The sequence below is a fragment of the Podarcis muralis genome, chromosome 10 (assembly GCF_964188315.1).
Source record: "Podarcis muralis chromosome 10, rPodMur119.hap1.1, whole genome shotgun sequence".
NCBI classification, from domain to species: domain Eukaryota; kingdom Metazoa; phylum Chordata; class Lepidosauria; order Squamata; family Lacertidae; genus Podarcis; species Podarcis muralis.
In genome coordinates, this window is record NC_135664.1 from 72052176 (window position 1) to 72069229 (window position 17054).

At 53.4% G+C, this 17054-nt stretch overlaps 1 protein-coding gene across 1 annotated transcript in view; it reads right to left on the reverse strand.

Annotated features, from left to right (window-relative positions):
- Positions 1–1040: 1040 nt before the first annotated feature.
- Positions 1041–17054, reverse strand: part of SMO (smoothened, frizzled class receptor) — a 35252-nt gene continuing 19238 nt past the window's right edge. Inside the window, exons 9-12 of the mRNA XM_028746014.2 lie at positions 14019–14204; positions 12046–12194; positions 10598–10732; positions 1041–1881 (exon numbers count right to left, since the gene is read on the reverse strand). Coding sequence (XP_028601847.2) covers positions 1235–1881; positions 10598–10732; positions 12046–12194; positions 14019–14204 — 1117 coding nt within the window. The 3' untranslated portion in view covers positions 1041–1234. The remainder of the gene's footprint in view (positions 1882–10597; positions 10733–12045; positions 12195–14018; positions 14205–17054) is intronic.

Below are 17054 nucleotides of genomic sequence, written 5' to 3' on the forward strand. Positions count from 1 at the left end.
AGTCCAGGAACCTCCAGAAAGCTACAGCTTCCCCCAGCCCTGTTGAAAGGAGTTGGTCCAGGCCTGCAACCTCCAGACTGGAGACTCTCCGGGGATTCAACCTGCAATATCCGATATCCAAGGGCTCTGGCACAGATTTGCAGCCCTGCCTTGCGCATGAATCTGTCAACAAGGCGCAAATATACCCAAACCCATCTATGCAGCAAGTGCGCTCCTCCTTGTCCAATCAATATTTTTCTCCAGGTGCCCTTGCGACACCTATTTGCCAAACGTCGAATGTGCAAGGCAAGAGCTGGATCTCCAAAGCACGGATCCTACACCAGGGTGGAGGAACTCAGGCCTGGGGTCTGAACCTGGCCCTGAAGACCTCGATATCTGACCCTCGGATCTGTCCCCAGGCCTCAAGGCCAGTGTGTTTATGGGCGGCCGGAACATGTCACTGAACTCTAACGATGATGCTCGGCCTACTGTACAATTTTCTATTTGTTGCTCCGCCCATTTTTGTCACTGGCTCCACCCACCGCTGCCACGGGACCCCCGGGAAAGAATGAGGTGGGAAAGGTTCTTCAGCTACAAGATCAGAACGGATCCCAACCGCCTTCCTTCTGGCCCTGCAATAAACCACACGGCCCTCTGCGCTCTGCACCCACCTCACGAAAACCAGCGCACCCACTCACAGGAGGGAGGGAGCGTTCACACACACCGCCGACGGGGAAGAGACCCTGGATCTACTTCAGGGCAGCGCCATTTGGCAAGCCCTGAAGAGGTTCTGTTTGGAAGCGCAGGGAGAAGACTTGAGGACCCTCTCTAACATCTTGCCCAACAGGCACTGCGACCGTCGCTGCTCAAAAACCCTCCCTGGCCCTCCCGCAAGATCCATGCTATGGAAAAAGCATTCAGCGATCTCCATCTCAGGAGATCCGCCTGTTTTCCTAAGCAAACAGCGAGGCAACGGCAGACGCGTTGGGACGTGCAAGATTTCGCCTGGAGGGAGGAAGGAAAGAAAGGAAAGATTTTGCGCCAAAGTCAGAAACAAGAGCTCAAAGAAAACCGTCTTGTTATCTCAGCAGGGAAAATATAGCTTCTTCCTAGCAGGGCAAAAACCCAGGAGACCGCTTCTGGTGGGGGCAGAAGTTGGGAACGTCCGATTCTCCCGTCATGGCTGCTCTACAACCAAATAAACCTCTTCTCCCTCGTCCCCCCAAAGTCCTCTGGAAAGGGTCTTTCCAAAATCCTAAAAATCCGAATCGAGGTCCAGCAATTCCGCATCCATGAGGTTTGTCCGGGAGTGCATGGGGGCTGGCAGCTCCCCTCGCCGCCCCTGGGCCTGCGGAGCCCTGCGCGGGGTGCCGCTCAGAAAGCCAGGCCCCGGGGCCACGCTCCGGGGTGGCGGCTGGGGGAAGCTGCCGCGAGGCAGAGGCTGCCGGCGTCCCGGGAAGAACCAGGCGCCGCTTCCGGGTCCTGCCTCCTCCACGGGGCCGTTATCCGGGCAGAAGGGGTGGCTGACGGGAGGCAGGGCGGCGCTGTTCCGCCGGCAGCCGAGGGCCGACGGGTGCTCTGGGGGCGGCCCCCTGGAAAAAGGGTCCACCTGGGGCAGGGCCGCGGGCCGCCAGGCCGGGTAGGCCCTGGGCGCAAGGACGTCATTGAGGGCCTGGGCCTCCCTGGCGCTGGCGACGAAGCACTTGGTCTTGGGGAGCTGGGGGAGGCGAGGGACGGAGCTGAGGCGCTGTGGGGCGAAGGGGTCCAGGTCGTAGGCGGGCCCCATGGGGCAGACCTCCTTCTTCGTCCGCCGCTTTTTCTTCTTGCGGCTCAGCTTCTTCTCCCGCCGGGGGGACAGCTCGGTCTCCACCAGCCACAAGTTGGCTCGCTCCTCGGGGGGCACTGTGTGGGTGGGGAAAGGAAGGGCAGAGGCGATGGTTAGGGGGTGTATAGGACCTCCATCAGAAGCCCCCCACCCCAGCGCACACACCTCAAAACCCCAAATCGCTGCTTGCTTCAAGATGGCTGATTCGTTTCACGGCACTCCCAGGCCGAACCAAACATTCGAAGTGCTGTGGGGGCACATGAAACCATCATGGCTTCCCCCTGCAAAGGATTCTGGGAGCTGGGGGTTCGCTAAAGGTGCTGGAAGTTATGAGGAGACTCCCCGCCCCACTGTTCTCCTTAAAGGTAAAAAGGGTAAAGGGACCCCTGACCATTAGGTCCAGTCGTGGCCGACTCTGGGGTTGCGGCACTCATCTCGCTTTATTGGCTGAGGGAGCCGGGGTACAGCTTCCAGGTCATGTGGCCAGCAGGACTAAGCCACTTCTGGAGAACCAGAGCAGCGCACGGAAACGCCGTTTACCTTCCCGCCAGAGCGGTACCTATTTATCTACTTGCACTGGTGTGCTTTGGAACTGCTAGGTTGGCAGGAGCAGGGACCAAGCAACGGGAGCTCACCCCTTCACGGGGATTCTGATCAGAAAGTCCTTGGCTCTGTGGTTTAACCCACAGCGCCACCTGCGTCCCTACCTTCGGAGCTACAATTCCCGGAGAAGAAGAGGGATTGATTATTGAACAACTCTGGGAATCAAAGGGAAGGCCACATTCAAAGCATACATTTCGAGGGCTGGGATACCACTTGAAACCGTCATGGCTTCACCCCCAAAGGATTCTGGGAGCTGGGTTAAGGGCACTGGGAGTTGTAAGTTCCCCTCACTGAACTACAATTCCCAGAGCTCCCTGTGAAGAAGAGGGATTGGTTGTGAAACCACTGAAAAATAACAGTTTAGGGGAAACATCAGGGAAATGCCCTAAACTACCATGTGAAACGAAGCCATAGATAGTAAACACCCCGTATTATTATTATTATTATTATTATTATTATTATTATTATTATTTTGTTGTTGTGGTTATCATTGCCATAGATAGTAAACACCCATTATTATTATTATTATTATTATTATTATTATTATTATTGTCAGGGGTTCAGGAGCAGAGGCAAGGGCAAGGGAGGAAACAGAGAGCGAAGGGGAGGAGGCAGAAGAAAAGATGAGCGATGACGACGACCCGAGATCTCCGAGCCTTTCCAGTGAATCGGAGGATTCACAGAAAGGAGCACCAGTGGCCAGGGCAAGGGGGGAGTTTAGAGGGGCACCCCAGGAAGATAGAGCCAGAGGGGACTCAGAGGAGAGCAGTTGGAGATCGGGACCAGCGTCACCGCCAGAGAACAGAGAAGAGGAAGGGAGCCAGGGGGCAAGCGCTGGCAGCTCACAACAGGAGGGAGGGCACGAGTCAGGAGTGGCCACACCTCCATCTGGGAGCGAAGAGACGGTTAGACGGAAGGTGGAAGGTTGGGCGCGCGCGCCAAGTTCAAATGCACAGGAAGGCGACGCAGTAGGCAGCCCGGAAAGGGAGCCGGGTCCTAAAGCCCGGCGCAAGGAGACAGGAGGGTCCGGGGGGTCAGCGTCAGAAGAATCCCGGAAGGAAGAGACCCAGGGGGGCAGAGGGACCCAGAGAAGAACAGTCAGGCGGAAAAGGTGGAGCAGGGCTAGGATATTAAGTTGGTGTACGAGGGGCGGAGATTCAGACGGAGCTTCGCCGGTCTAGCTACTAGACGTAGAGTTGCACGCAGCAGCTTGAGAATGGAAACTGTAACTCAATAAAGACTTTTACTTAATGACCGTTGGCTAGCGTGATCCTCTGTGAGCTGGGATCTGGAAGCAACCCTGACAGTAAGCTCCGTCTCCTGAATTGTGGGCATCTACAGCCTCGAGGAGAGGAGAGAAGCAGGTGCCTACTAGCGAGCTCACGAACGGCAGCCGACATGACGGCTGAACAGCAGATAGCGGAACTCAGAGAAGCAGTGTCACAGCTGAATGCCGAGGCTCTCGCATCCAGGAAGAGAGAGGAGGACGCAGCTGCCGCCTACAGGGATCTCCAGGTCAGGTTGGAAGTGCTTACGAAGCAAGGGCAACAGACACCCAAACCAGAGGGGATTGGGTTGGGGAGACGCACAGGCGGTCTGGTCTCTCACTTCGATGGGAACCTGCAACAGTATCCCAATTTTAAAGCAGACGTACTGTGTGCACTGCAACTGCTGAGTAAAGATTTTAGAGATGAGCAAGAGAAAGTGGGATTCATCATGTCTTATTTGCATGGGGATGCCAGAGCATGGCTGCGCAATTTGTGGAGGGATAACGATCCGGCGCTCCAAAATGCGAATGCCTTTATTAAAGCGATGGATGCGTGTTTTTTATCAAGCATTGACGTGGATCTTGCTAGGCAACAGATTCATGGACTGAAACAGGGAAGGGCCAGCGTACGGCAGTACCATGCCCGCTTTTTCGCCTTGGCCAGTGCCCTAGAATGGGACAGAGATTCGACTCCTGTAAGAGACCTGTTCTGGGAGGGATTACACAGCTCTGTGAAAGATGAAATTGCGAGGGGGGAGAGACCCCGAACCACCCAGGAGGTCGTGCAGAGGGCGCTGGCAGTGGGGGTGCGGCTGGAAGGACGTCCGTGGAGCAGGGACGAAGGGCGTGGAGGGCGCGAAACAGCCAGGGGCTCCTCCTTCTTTCCCAGAGAAGCAGCGCGTACGCAATCCACGCCTCCGCCAGGAGGAGGAGCTGAACCTATGGAGGTTGGAGGTGCCAGGGCTCAGTCAGCAACCAGAGCCCTAGCACCAGCAGCAGTGAAAGCGAAGCCTCCTAGAGGGAACAGGAAGTGTTACGTCTGTGAGGAGCCAGGGCATATGGCGAAAGAGTGTCCCCAGAGGCTCAACAAGCTCACTGCAGCCTCAGCAATGGTGACTGCAGCAACGCAGCAAGGAGGACCACAGCAGGGAAACGACGCAGTCTGGCTGGAGGAAGAGGCACTGGGGCCCAGCCAGACGTGTTAATGATGCAGTCCCCAGAGATTTTACAGCCCGTGAACCCCCTCCCGCCCAAACCAGTGGTGAGGCTCACCGCATCGCTCCAGCTGCCCAATGGCATCACCATGGACGTGCCAATCACCATTGACTCAGGCAGCAATGCGGACTTTATAGGGCAGGACTTTGTCAACAAGCATGCTATACAGTTGCTGCCGGCCACACTGCCCCTGCAGGTTGTCACGGTGGACGGCAGGGAGCTGCTAGGGGGGCAAGTGGTGCAGCAAACGCCACCAATGGTGATGCGACTTGGGAATCACAAAGAAGTCATAAGCTTCAACGTCACTCAATTATCGGACACGCCCATTGTGTTGGGCATGAGTTGGCTGGAGAAGCACAGCCCAACGCTGGCTTGGTACCAGAGGCAGCTGACCTTCGGCTCTTCTTTTTGTGCTGAACACTGCATCGTGCCCAGGCAGGAAGGAGAGGAAGAGGAGTCACAGCTGCTGCTAGGCACGCTGCAAGCGATTCCCCACAAGTACGCAGAATTTTTGGAAGTTTTCTGCGAGAAGGAGGCAGACCGGCTACCACCTCACAGGCCATATGACTGCAAGATTGACCTGCTGCCAGGAGCGGCGCTGCCTAAGGGGAGACTGTATTCCATGTCAGAGGACGAACTGCAAGAACTCAAGGAGTTCATAGATCATAATTTGGAGCGCGGTTTCATCCGGGAGTCCAAGGCAGCGGGAGGCAGTCCGGTGTTCTTCGTTAAGAAGCGGGATACGCCCCAAAAGAGACTTGTAGTGGATTACAGGATCTTGAACAGTGTGACTAAGCCATCGGACTTCCCCATGCCCCGAATTGACGACCTCCTCGCAAAGGTGCGGAAGGGCAGAGTGTTCACCAAGTTGGACCTGCGAGGGGCGTACAACCTCATTCGCATGCGGGAGGGAGATGAGTGGAAAACAGCCATGTTCACACCACTGGGGACCTACGAATATAGAGTTATGCCGTTTGGATTGCAAAATGGCGCCCACGTTTTTCAAGCATTCATGCATCACGTGTTGGCGGGACTTCTCTACAAGACGTGCGTCTGTTTCTTAGATGACATCCTGATCTTTTCGGAGTCGCAACAGGAGCATGACAAACACGTCAAGGAAGTGCTGAACAGGCTAAAGCAACATAGGCTCTACGCCAAGCTGGAGAAGTGCCAATTTGACGTGACGGAGGTGGATTTTCTGGGCTACAAGCTGTCTGACAAGGGGCTCGCCATGGACAGCGCCAAGGTTCGAGTGGTGTTGGATTGGAAGAGCCCACGCAACCGGAAGGAGGTCCAACGGTTTGTCGGCTTTGCGAACTTCTATCGCAAGTTTATCAAGGGCTTCGCTATGCAGACGGCGGCCATCACTGACACGCTTAGCTCCAAGAAAAAGAAGTTCATTTGGACAGAGCAGGCGGAACAGTCCTTTCAGGCACTCAAGCGTCTCTTCGCGTCGGAAGAGCAGCTGCTTCACGTCAACCCCAGCAAGCCGATGAGGGTGGAGACAGACGCCTCGGACAGAGCCGTGGGGGCGGTCCTGCTGCAGAAAGACCCGCAAGGGGTGTGGCGACCGGGAGCGTTTTACTCCAGGAAGCTCAGCAAGTCCGAGCAGAACTACACCATATGGGACAGGGAGTTGCTGGCCATTCATGCAGCGTTCAAGGCGTGGAGGCACTTTCTGATCGGCGCCAAGCACACGGTGCAGGTTTGCACGGACCACAAGAACCTAGAGCACTGGCGCACGGCACAGTTCCTGAACCAGAGGCAGATACGTTGGGCTGAGTTCTTTGCGAACTTCGACTTCCGAATAGAGTATGTCCCGGGGGACACCAACATCATGGCGGACGCTCTCTCTCGTAAGCCACAGTATCTGGAGGACGCAACGCCAGCGACCGCCATGCACATCTTCGCACCAACAGTGTGGGCGTGCGCCGCGGCAACCGTGGACCTGGAGGCGGTGCGACGAGCGTTGCAGGGGGACTCCTTCGCACAAGCAAAGATGGCAGAGGTGCAAAGGGGCAAGGCAGCGGCCGACGGTTTCCAGCTAAGAGATGGATTGCTCATCCGTAAAGGGGCCATCTACGTGCCGGGAGACGAACTTCGCGCCAAGGTGCTGCAGCAGCTGCACGACGCGCCCACGGCTGGGCACTTCGGCAAGGAGAAGACGGTGGAATTAGTCGCCAGGGATTTCTGGTGGCCTGGAATGAGAGGGGAGGTCGCGGACTACGTGGCGAGGTGTGACACCTGCCAGAGGGCGAAGCCAGTGCATAGACCGCCGGCCGGACTGTTGGAACCGCTGCAAACTCCGGTCGAACCTTGGGAGAGAGTGGCCCTGGACTTTGTCACGGATCTGCCCAGCTCGAGGGGCAAGACGGCAGTGCTGGTGGTGGTGGACCTGTTTTCCAAGATGGCACATTTCATTCCGTGTGCGAAGGTGACCACGGCGGAGCAAACCGCCAAACTGTTCATAGACCACGTGTTCAAGGTTCACGGTCTGCCACGGTCTATTCTGTCCGACCGGGGGCGGCAGTTCATCTCGAATTTCTGGCAGAAGCTGATGGGCTTCCTGAACGTCAAGATCAACCTGGCGTCGGCGAGACACCCGCAGACCAACGGGCAAGCCGAGCGGGTCAATGCCATCATGCAGCAGTACTTGAGGTGTTATGCAAATCAACAGCCTGCGACGTGGGTGGATTACCTGCCGCTCGCCGAGTTCGCCTACAACAACACGAAGCACGTGTCCACGGGGATCACGCCGTTCTTCGCCAACAACGGGAGGCACCCCAGAACTTTTCCGGGACTGGAAAGGCTGGGGGAGGGGGAGCCGCAGACGGCAGATGCGTTCGCGTCAGAGCTGCAGGAAGTCCACGATCAGCTGAGGCGCCACCTGGAGCTGGCCAAGCACGCATACAAGGTACAAGCGGACAAAAGTAGAAGGGTTGGCGAAGAGCTCCACGTGGGAGACTGGGTCTGGTTAGCAGCCCACGCAGTGCCGGCCAGGTCGTTGGCCAAGAAGAAACTAGGGCATAAGCAACTGGGGCCCTATCAAGTCGAAGAGCAGATCAACCCGGTGGCCTTCAGGCTGGCGCTTCCGGAGGGTTCCAGAATGCATCCGGTGTTCCACAGATCGGTGCTCACTCCCTACAAGGCACCGCACAGGTTTCAGGAACCCGGAACGGCGCCGAGTCCGGTCAGAGATAGAACAGGGCGCGCAGGAGGGGCACAGAAGGAGCGCATCAACGAAGTCACAGAGATTTTGGATTCCAGATGGGGGGAAGAAGGGGTAGAATACTTTCTCGCCAAGGAGGGCACCCCGGCCAGTGCGAACAGCTGGGTGCCGGGCTACGCCTTGGACGAACCTCTGCTCAAAGACGAGTTTCATGCCCTCTTCCCACATAGACCAATGCCAGCAGACTTTTTCGACGACTGGCTTTTTACGCCCACGCTTTCGGCCAGCACGTTCCGGGGGTTCGACTCGGACGAGGACCCGACACGAGACGTCCGTTCCCCGGAGGGGTCACCCTCGGGATCTGCCTCAGAACCCTCGTATTGGTGGGACGACAGACCAGAGGAGCAGTGGCGCAGGAAGTGGCAAGAAGGTCCAGGACGAGCAACGCCGCCAGGAGGAAGTGAGGGAGAGACGGACATGGACGTTTTCGGGGACGACCCTGGTTTCGAGCACGGCGGCACAGAGATGGAAGCAGAGGTGACCGTCGTCGACGAGAGCAGGGAGGAAGAACCGGAAGACTTCGGAAGGAGGCCCGCTACGGGAAGTGAACGGTACCCGACATTCGTCCCCTTGACACAGCAGCACCCAACTCCAGCACCGGAAGGAGGGGAAGGGGGAGTGGGGGGCTTCGAGGGGGGGATGGATGTCAGGGGTTCAGGAGCAGAGGCAAGGGCAAGGGAGGAAACAGAGAGCGAAGGGGAGGAGGCAGAAGAAAAGATGAGCGATGACGACGACCCGAGATCTCCGAGCCTTTCCAGTGAATCGGAGGATTCACAGAAAGGAGCACCAGTGGCCAGGGCAAGGGGGGAGTTTAGAGGGGCACCCCAGGAAGATAGAGCCAGAGGGGACTCAGAGGAGAGCAGTTGGAGATCGGGACCAGCGTCACCGCCAGAGAACAGAGAAGAGGAAGGGAGCCAGGGGGCAAGCGCTGGCAGCTCACAACAGGAGGGAGGGCACGAGTCAGGAGTGGCCACACCTCCATCTGGGAGCGAAGAGACGGTTAGACGGAAGGTGGAAGGTTGGGCGCGCGCGCCAAGTTCAAATGCACAGGAAGGCGACGCAGTAGGCAGCCCGGAAAGGGAGCCGGGTCCTAAAGCCCGGCGCAAGGAGACAGGAGGGTCCGGGGGGTCAGCGTCAGAAGAATCCCGGAAGGAAGAGACCCAGGGGGGCAGAGGGACCCAGAGAAGAACAGTCAGGCGGAAAAGGTGGAGCAGGGCTAGGATATTAAGTTGGTGTACGAGGGGCGGAGATTCAGACGGAGCTTCGCCGGTCTAGCTACTAGACGTAGAGTTGCACGCAGCAGCTTGAGAATGGAAACTGTAACTCAATAAAGACTTTTACTTAATGACCGTTGGCTAGCGTGATCCTCTGTGAGCTGGGATCTGGAAGCAACCCTGACAATTATTATTATTATTATTGTACAGTGGTACCCCGCAAGACGGACGCCTCGCAAGACGGAAAAGCCGCTAGACGAAAGGGTTTTCCGTTTGCGAGTTGCTTCGCAAGACGATTTTCCCTATGGGCTTGCTTCGCAAGACGAAAGCCCATAGGGAAATCTCCGGGACAGCGGGGAAGCGCAGCGTGTCTTCCCCACTGTCCTCGGACCTCCTCCCGCCGCCCGCCATCGGAACGAAGCTCCGATGCCGGGCGGGGGGGCGGGGACACCTCCTCCCGCCACCCGCCATCGGAACAAAGCTCCGATGCCGGGCAGGGGGGCGGGGACACCTCCTCCCGCCACCCGCCATCGGAACAAAGCTCCGATGCCGGGCGGGGGGGGCGGGAACGCGTTCTCCCGCCGCCCGCCATCGGAACGAAGCTCCGATGCCGGGCGGGGGGGCGGGAACGCGTCCTCCCGCCGCCCGCCATCGGAACGAAGCTCCGATGCCGGGCGGGGGGGCGGGGACACCTCCTCCCGCCATCGGAACGAAGCTCCGATGCCGGGCGGGGGGGCGGGAACGCGTTCTCCCGCCGCCCGCCATCGGAACGAAGCTCCGATGCCGGGCGGGGGGGCGGGGACACCTTCTCCCGCCGCCCGGCTTCGGATGGCTTTCCTGAAGACTTGGGGTGGGAGGAGGGTTTTCCTTCCCACCGCCAACATTCAGAATGCTGTTCTGAATGTTGGCGGTGGGGAGGAAAAACCCTCCTCCCACGCAAGCCCCGGGAACAGAGGGAAAGCGCTGCGCGCCTTCCCCTCTGTTCCCGTACCTGTCCTGAAGGCTTGCGGTGGGGAGAAAAGCCCTTCTCCGCACCGCCAGCCTGGCAAGCGGTTTCCCTAGGAACGCATTAATTGATTTTCAATGCATTCCTATGGGAAACCGTGCTTCGCAAGACGAAAAACTCGCAAGAAGAATAAACTTGCGGAACGAATTAATTTCGTCTTGCGAGGCACCACTGTAATGTTGTTATCATTGCTTCCCTTGCTTTGTCTACTTGCCGAACAGAATATTACTGAAAGAAAAAACAAAATAAGCAGAATTACCTGGCGTCGCTACCGGAGTGACGGAGACATCTTGAGACAAAATGGCTCCCCTCCTGGCTACCATCTTGGTCACATGCTGGGCCCAGGCAGAGGACACATCTCCCGACGGCTCATTGATATCGAAAACCAAACCAGCTGGGAAAAGAAAATTATAATGATGTATACAAATAAAAGGAGGAAGGGGAGAATATTTCAAAGAATGAGTTTTTCAAAGCCTGAATCCCCTCAGAATTATCTCAGCTTGGCCAACGTTTGCCCACTGTGGCAGGACGGCTGGGTTGCATTCCATTATGATATTTCTTCTAATCTGTGTTTGAACTGTTAATACATACTGTGGTGAACCACACTGGGCACAATTTTGTGGGAGAATGATAAAAATAAATGGCATCAAAAAAAAAAAAAAAAAAAAGCAAAAGAGCAAGGAAATAGTCATGTTGAAGGTCAGGAACATTCAGGGGTGTCAGGAATTGTAACCCAGCTCAAACAATTCTGTGTGCAATTATGCAGAATTTCCCCATGACAAAACATAAAAATAAGACATTTATATTCCACCAAGTGTTCGTTTCTTTAAATATGACATAACTTAAATGTATGCAATACCCCCAGAGACGGAAAGAAGATAAAACTCTCGACAAGAGATGAATGGTTGATGAAGATGTCTTTAATGACAGATGTTTTAATGTATTTTTAATCTTTTGTTGGAAGCCGCCCAGAGTGGCTGGGAAAACCCAGTCAGATGGGCAGGGTATAAATAATAATGTATTATTATTATTATTATTATTATTATTATTATTATTATTGACTATGCCAAAATGGCGAAAATGACCGGGAAAATCAGAAACCAGGAAGATAGAAACTTTAACAAGGAATGAGGAAAAATTACAATTTACTTAAGAGAACACTGTAAACAGCTAAAAACTTTTGGCAGGATTTGAGTAACGCTTGTAATGTATTAAAAACTAAGGTAAAAATGGACAATCTTAAGAAAAACAGAGAAAAAATATGATGCAATAGAAAAAGTTTGATAATGGAAACCATGGAGGGGTAGAGGGAGTCTAAGGATTCAGGGAATCCTAAATGTTGATGATGATGATTAATGTGTGAATTCAAATGTATAGTGTAAAATTGAATAAAAAATTATTTAAAATAAAATAAATGTATGCAATACCAACATCATGTTCAAGTGATGTTGCAGTACCAACATCATGTTCAAGTGAACGGGTCCCGTTCGCCACCAGAGGTACCACTGTATAGCATATATTCGACACACAAAAAAGCGACCATTTGTTGTTGACAAAGGACAGCTGGACATATCAAGGGCCCCATAACCTTCAGAAGCTGAGGGCCACATCAAACCGAAATCCGGCCCTGGCCTGGCTGTGGGAGGCTGCCCTCCATCGGACAGGCGTGGAGCCCCAAAGCACCCCCTTCCCTGTGGACATACGTACCAACCGGCCCCTCGTGCGAAACAGTCCGCAAGCTGAAGGAGAGCTCTTGGTTGGGGTTGTGCTGAAGCTCTTTGCGCCGGGAAAAGGCCTTGGCAATCATCTTGCTCTTCTTCAGCCTCTTGGGCTCGTCGCTGCTCTGGCCAGTCAGCCTGCGGGGAGAGGGGGGATTTATTTATTTCATGCAATTTAAACGCTGCTTGATCAGGGGGGGAAACATACCAAAAAACCCTCAAAGCAATTTACCAAGAGAGAGAGAGAGAGAGAGGAATAAAATCACCCCTAAGAAAAAGTACCGGCGATAATCTAAAACATTCAAAAGTTAAAAACTGGAAAAATAATAACACAGGCTCCCTTTAATGATTGGATTGAAAATATGTGCAAATTTGCTGCACACTAACAAGTTGTGTACAAATGTAGACTTGCCATGGTGAAATTGAACAAAATTTGTAATTCTTTTTTATAGATACTATACGAGATTAAGGCCTGGTTAACAACAACAACAACAACAATAATTTTATTTATATCCCGCCCTCCCCAGCCGAAGCAGGGCTCAGAGAGGCTAACAACAGTAAAATAATACAGCATTCTAAAATCAGTTCAAATCAAATATCAAGTCATCGCCCCCCTTTTTTGTAACGTACACAGTCTCTCTTTTTTTGTTTCGTTTTCTACATGCGTACTATTTCTTGTTTCTTAGTTTTTGTGCACTTGTATTTTTGTACTTTTCATTTTTCAATAAAGAATTTAAAATTTAAAAAACCAGACTTAAAAAAAAAAGATTGAAATGCACCTCAAATTTCTAAACTGCTGGGCAAGTAATTTTTGTCTAAACCAGCCTTTCTCAACCTGTGGGTCCCCAGATGTTGTTGGACTACAACTCCCATCACCCCTAGCTAGCAAGGCCAGAGCTCAGGGATGATGGGAGTTGTAGTCCAACAACATCTGGGGACCCACAGGTGGAGAACCACAAAAATGGTTTCAGCAGATACCAAAAAGAGTGCCGCGAAAAGAGTGCCAATCGTTCCAAAGTTTAGCTGCTGACACACTAAAAGATCGAGTTCTTACAAATGGTACAGTGGTGCCTCGCAAGACGAAATTAATTCGTTCCGCAAGTTTTTTCTTCTTGCGAGTTTTTCGTCTTGCGAAGCACGGTTTCCCATAGGAATGCATTGAAAATCAATCAATGCGTTCCTATGGAAACCGACTTCAGACCAGGTCCGGGGACAGTCTGTCCCCCGACCTCTTCTGAAGGCTGGGGGGGGGGACAAGGGCTTTTCTTCCCACCCCCAGCATTTTAAAAAAACCCGGGACAGCGGAGACTTCTCCGCTGTCCCAGGGCGATCTTAAAATGCTGGCGGGCGGCAGCGAAGCATCCGCTGCCGCCCGCCAGCATTTTAAAAAACCCCCGGACAGCGGAGGACTTCTCCGCTGTCCGGGGCGATTTAAAAGCCCCTGGGAAGGCAGGCAGGGGGGAGCAAAGACTTTTGCCCCCCGCCGGCCTTCAGAAGAGGTCCTGGACCTCTTCTGAAGGCCGGCGGGGGGCGAAAGTCTTTGCTCCCCCCCCCCGCCTGCCTTCAAAAGCCGTCCGGGATAGCGGAGAAACGAAGGCTGGCGGCGGGAGGAGGTCTCTCCGCCCCGCCGCCAGGATTCGGAGGAGGTCCGAGGACAGTGGGGAAGATGCGCTGCGCTTCCCCGCTGTCCCGGAGATTTCCCTATGGGCTTTCGTCTTGCGAAGGAAGCCCATAGGGAAATTCGTTTTGCGAAGCGCCTCCAAAACGGAAAACCCTTTCGTCTAGCGGGTTTTCCGTCTTGCGAGGCGTTCGTCTTGCGGGGCACCACTGTATTATGTAACGGTCAGAATTGTCGGGTCTGCCGGAAGTCCCGTGCAGAGCAGTTGTGGCTCTGGAAGTCACAGGATGGGCTCAAGATTAAAATCCAGGCTTCTTCCAAGGCTGGGTGGGCCCAGCTCTTACCTGCCCCAGGTGCGCTTCCAGATGAGGAGGGTAGCTTTGGTCCACACCCAGGTGCTCATGGAAATCCCCGTCCCAAACATGGCAAAGAGATTGATCTTCTCCACCAACAGGCTGGGGCGGTTCTTGATCTCGCAGTCAGGGATGGGTTTGTTGGTCTGTGTGGCAATTGTCACGTTGGCCTCACACCTGCGGGGGCAAGGTAAAGGTAAAGGGACCCCTGACCGTTAGGTCCAGTTGCAGACTCTGGGGTTGCGGCGCTCGTCTCGCTTTATTGGCCGAGGGAGCCGGCGTACAGCTTCCGGGTCATGTGGCCAGCATGACTAAGCCGCTTCTGGCGAACCAGAGCAGCGCACGGAAACGCCATTTACCTTCCTGCCGGAGTGGTACCTATTGATCTACTTGCACTTTGACGTGCAGGGACCGAGCAACGGGAGCTCACCCCGTCGTGAGGATTCGAACCGCCGACCTTCTGATCGGCAAGTCCTAGGCTCTGTGGTTTAACCCACAGCGCCACCCGCATCCGTGGGGGCAAGAGCGGAGATTCAACTTGCTGGGTGGGGCAGAACATTACAGTCATACCTTGGGTTTTCGAACAGAATGCTTTCCAGGGGACCATTTGACTCCTGGAACCATTCGAAAACCAAGACGCGGCTTCCGATTGGCTGCAGGAGCGTCCTGCAGCCAATCAGAAGCCGCGCCAGCATCCGAAAATTGTTCAAAAACCGGAACAGTCACTTCCGGGTTTCGATCGTTCAGGAGTCAATTTGTTCGGGAGTCATGGCGTTTGGGATCCAAGGTATTACGATTCTTATGATTATCATTAATTTGTTTGTTGCCCTCCCTTTCCCCTAAGGTCCCAGAGAGGGTTTACCGCATTAAAAGCCGCATTAAAAGCCGTTCAAAACAACGGACAATGATAAAAATAAGGTGGTTGCAAAACGCGCACCTCCAATGTTAAAAGCAGAGGGGGAAGGAACCTCAGACCTCCAAACAGCGATCTTGAATTTCAAGAGATTGCAGCTGCAAAGTTAAGGTTGCAATCCTAACCACACAGACCTGGGAGTAAGCCCTACTTGGATTCAATAGGATTTACTTCTGAGTAGACATGGTAAGGCTCACCCCCTCAGAAGACACATTTTCTCTTGTGCGAGCGGAGTTGGAATTCTGGGATTATGTCTGAATCCTATTAGACAAGGGTGGGGAACCTGCGACACTCCAAATGGTGAACTACAACTCCCTATAGTCAAGGATGATGGGAGTTGTAGTCCGACAGCACCCGGAGGGGCACAGATTCCCCATCCTTCCAATAAAAACAATTGAGAGTTTGTCTTTTTCTTTTAGAATTATTTCACCCCACCCTTTCAAATTCAAATTCAATTCATTGTTTAACCAACACATCGGCTAAAACTCCTAAGATCCAACAGAGATTTCTTTAAAATCTGCAGGGATTATCGGTTTGGGTAGAACCCACTCATATTGCAGCCGATTCCAGTGCTAGCACTTAAATAACCTTCCACTGAAACAACCTGAAAAAATCCTCAGCATGAAATGCGACTCTATGTCCCTCAGGGAAGTTTTAAACTTTTGGTGCGTGCATGTTGGTGACAAAACTATGAGAATAAAACCAAACAGTGCTAGTTGAAAGATGCTAGGGTATCAACAAGTACTACTCATAGCCTGAAAATAAAGCGTCCTTTACCCTGACGCTGTTGTATTTTGGGTGCTTTCTTCCAGACCAGCCTTTCTCAACCTGTGGGTCCCCAGATGTTGTTGGACTACAACTCCCATCACCCCTACCTAGCAAGGCCAGAGCTCAGGGATGATGGGAGTTGTAGTCCAACAACATCTGGGGACCCACAGGTTGAGAACTGCTGTTCCAGACAAAGATTTGTGTGTAAGAAACTGAGTTTCACTGCAAGGGTTGTTATTGTTTTGGTTTAAATATTGACTTGTGTTTTAGCCTGTGTATTTTATTCTGTGAACTGCCCTGAGATCTTTCGACAAAGGGCGGTATATACATTTAATATATTAAATAAAATATATACTGTGATTCTGTATTTCCTGGTGTCCAATACAAACTGGGCATTTCGTTGGACGTGGGTTTTGATTTCCCAGGCTTGGTGTCAGCACGCGAAATCTGCCAGGGGTCTTCAGGGCCCCCTTAAATCCCTTATACATCCCTCCGCTCCGATACTCCCAGGGCTCGATGGCTGGGAGTGTGAGGCGCCATCTTGATTTCCCACAATGCCCCTGGAGTGTTGCTCCATCCCAGCCTTTGCCACCCAGGTGCCTCAGTTCTTGAGCTACGCAGCATGGCGCCCGAAGGGCATCAGGTCGGCCTCTAAGAGACCACCCACAAAAAGAGCCACCCATGAAGGCAGCCTGTGGCCCCCCGCCTAGATCAAGAGGGGAACGTGGATATTGTGATAGGAATTTTGAGGTCTTAGATATATGGCAATGTTCATAACCGCATGTACATGATCAGCACAGGAAGACCGACCTGAAGCCATTTTGATTCCTAAACTGAGCAAATGTTTTCTCTGCAAGGTCAAAGTGGAAAAGCCTCCCCATTGTCTTTTCCTTCACAAATCCTGTCTTAAGGGTATGTCTGTGTTTGAATAGGGTGTGAGCCTGTGAACTGGACCAGGAACTAAGTATTTATCACTACAAAAGAATGGCCAGACTCCCCAGGGTATCCAATCAAGTGACCACTAACAGGTAACCCGCCAGACAGGAGAAAAACAACATTCAAATTTCTGTTTTAAGACCGCCTTTTCTGTGATGTAGGTATGATGTATCTGAGGGGTGGTCTTAGGTTGCACCCCTTCTGTGATGTATGTATGATGTTTCTGGGGGTGGTCTTGATCTACAGGGTGGTCTTTATAAGGCCTTGCGCGCCATTTTTCTGGGTCCCTCCTCCTCTCCTGCGGGTGAGGGGAGCACCCTGTTGCAACAGATCAATAAAGATCAGGCTTATTGGCTGCTTTGCTTCTCAATATTCTCTGGTTGGCCTCTGTTATTCTCTCCTACCAATAG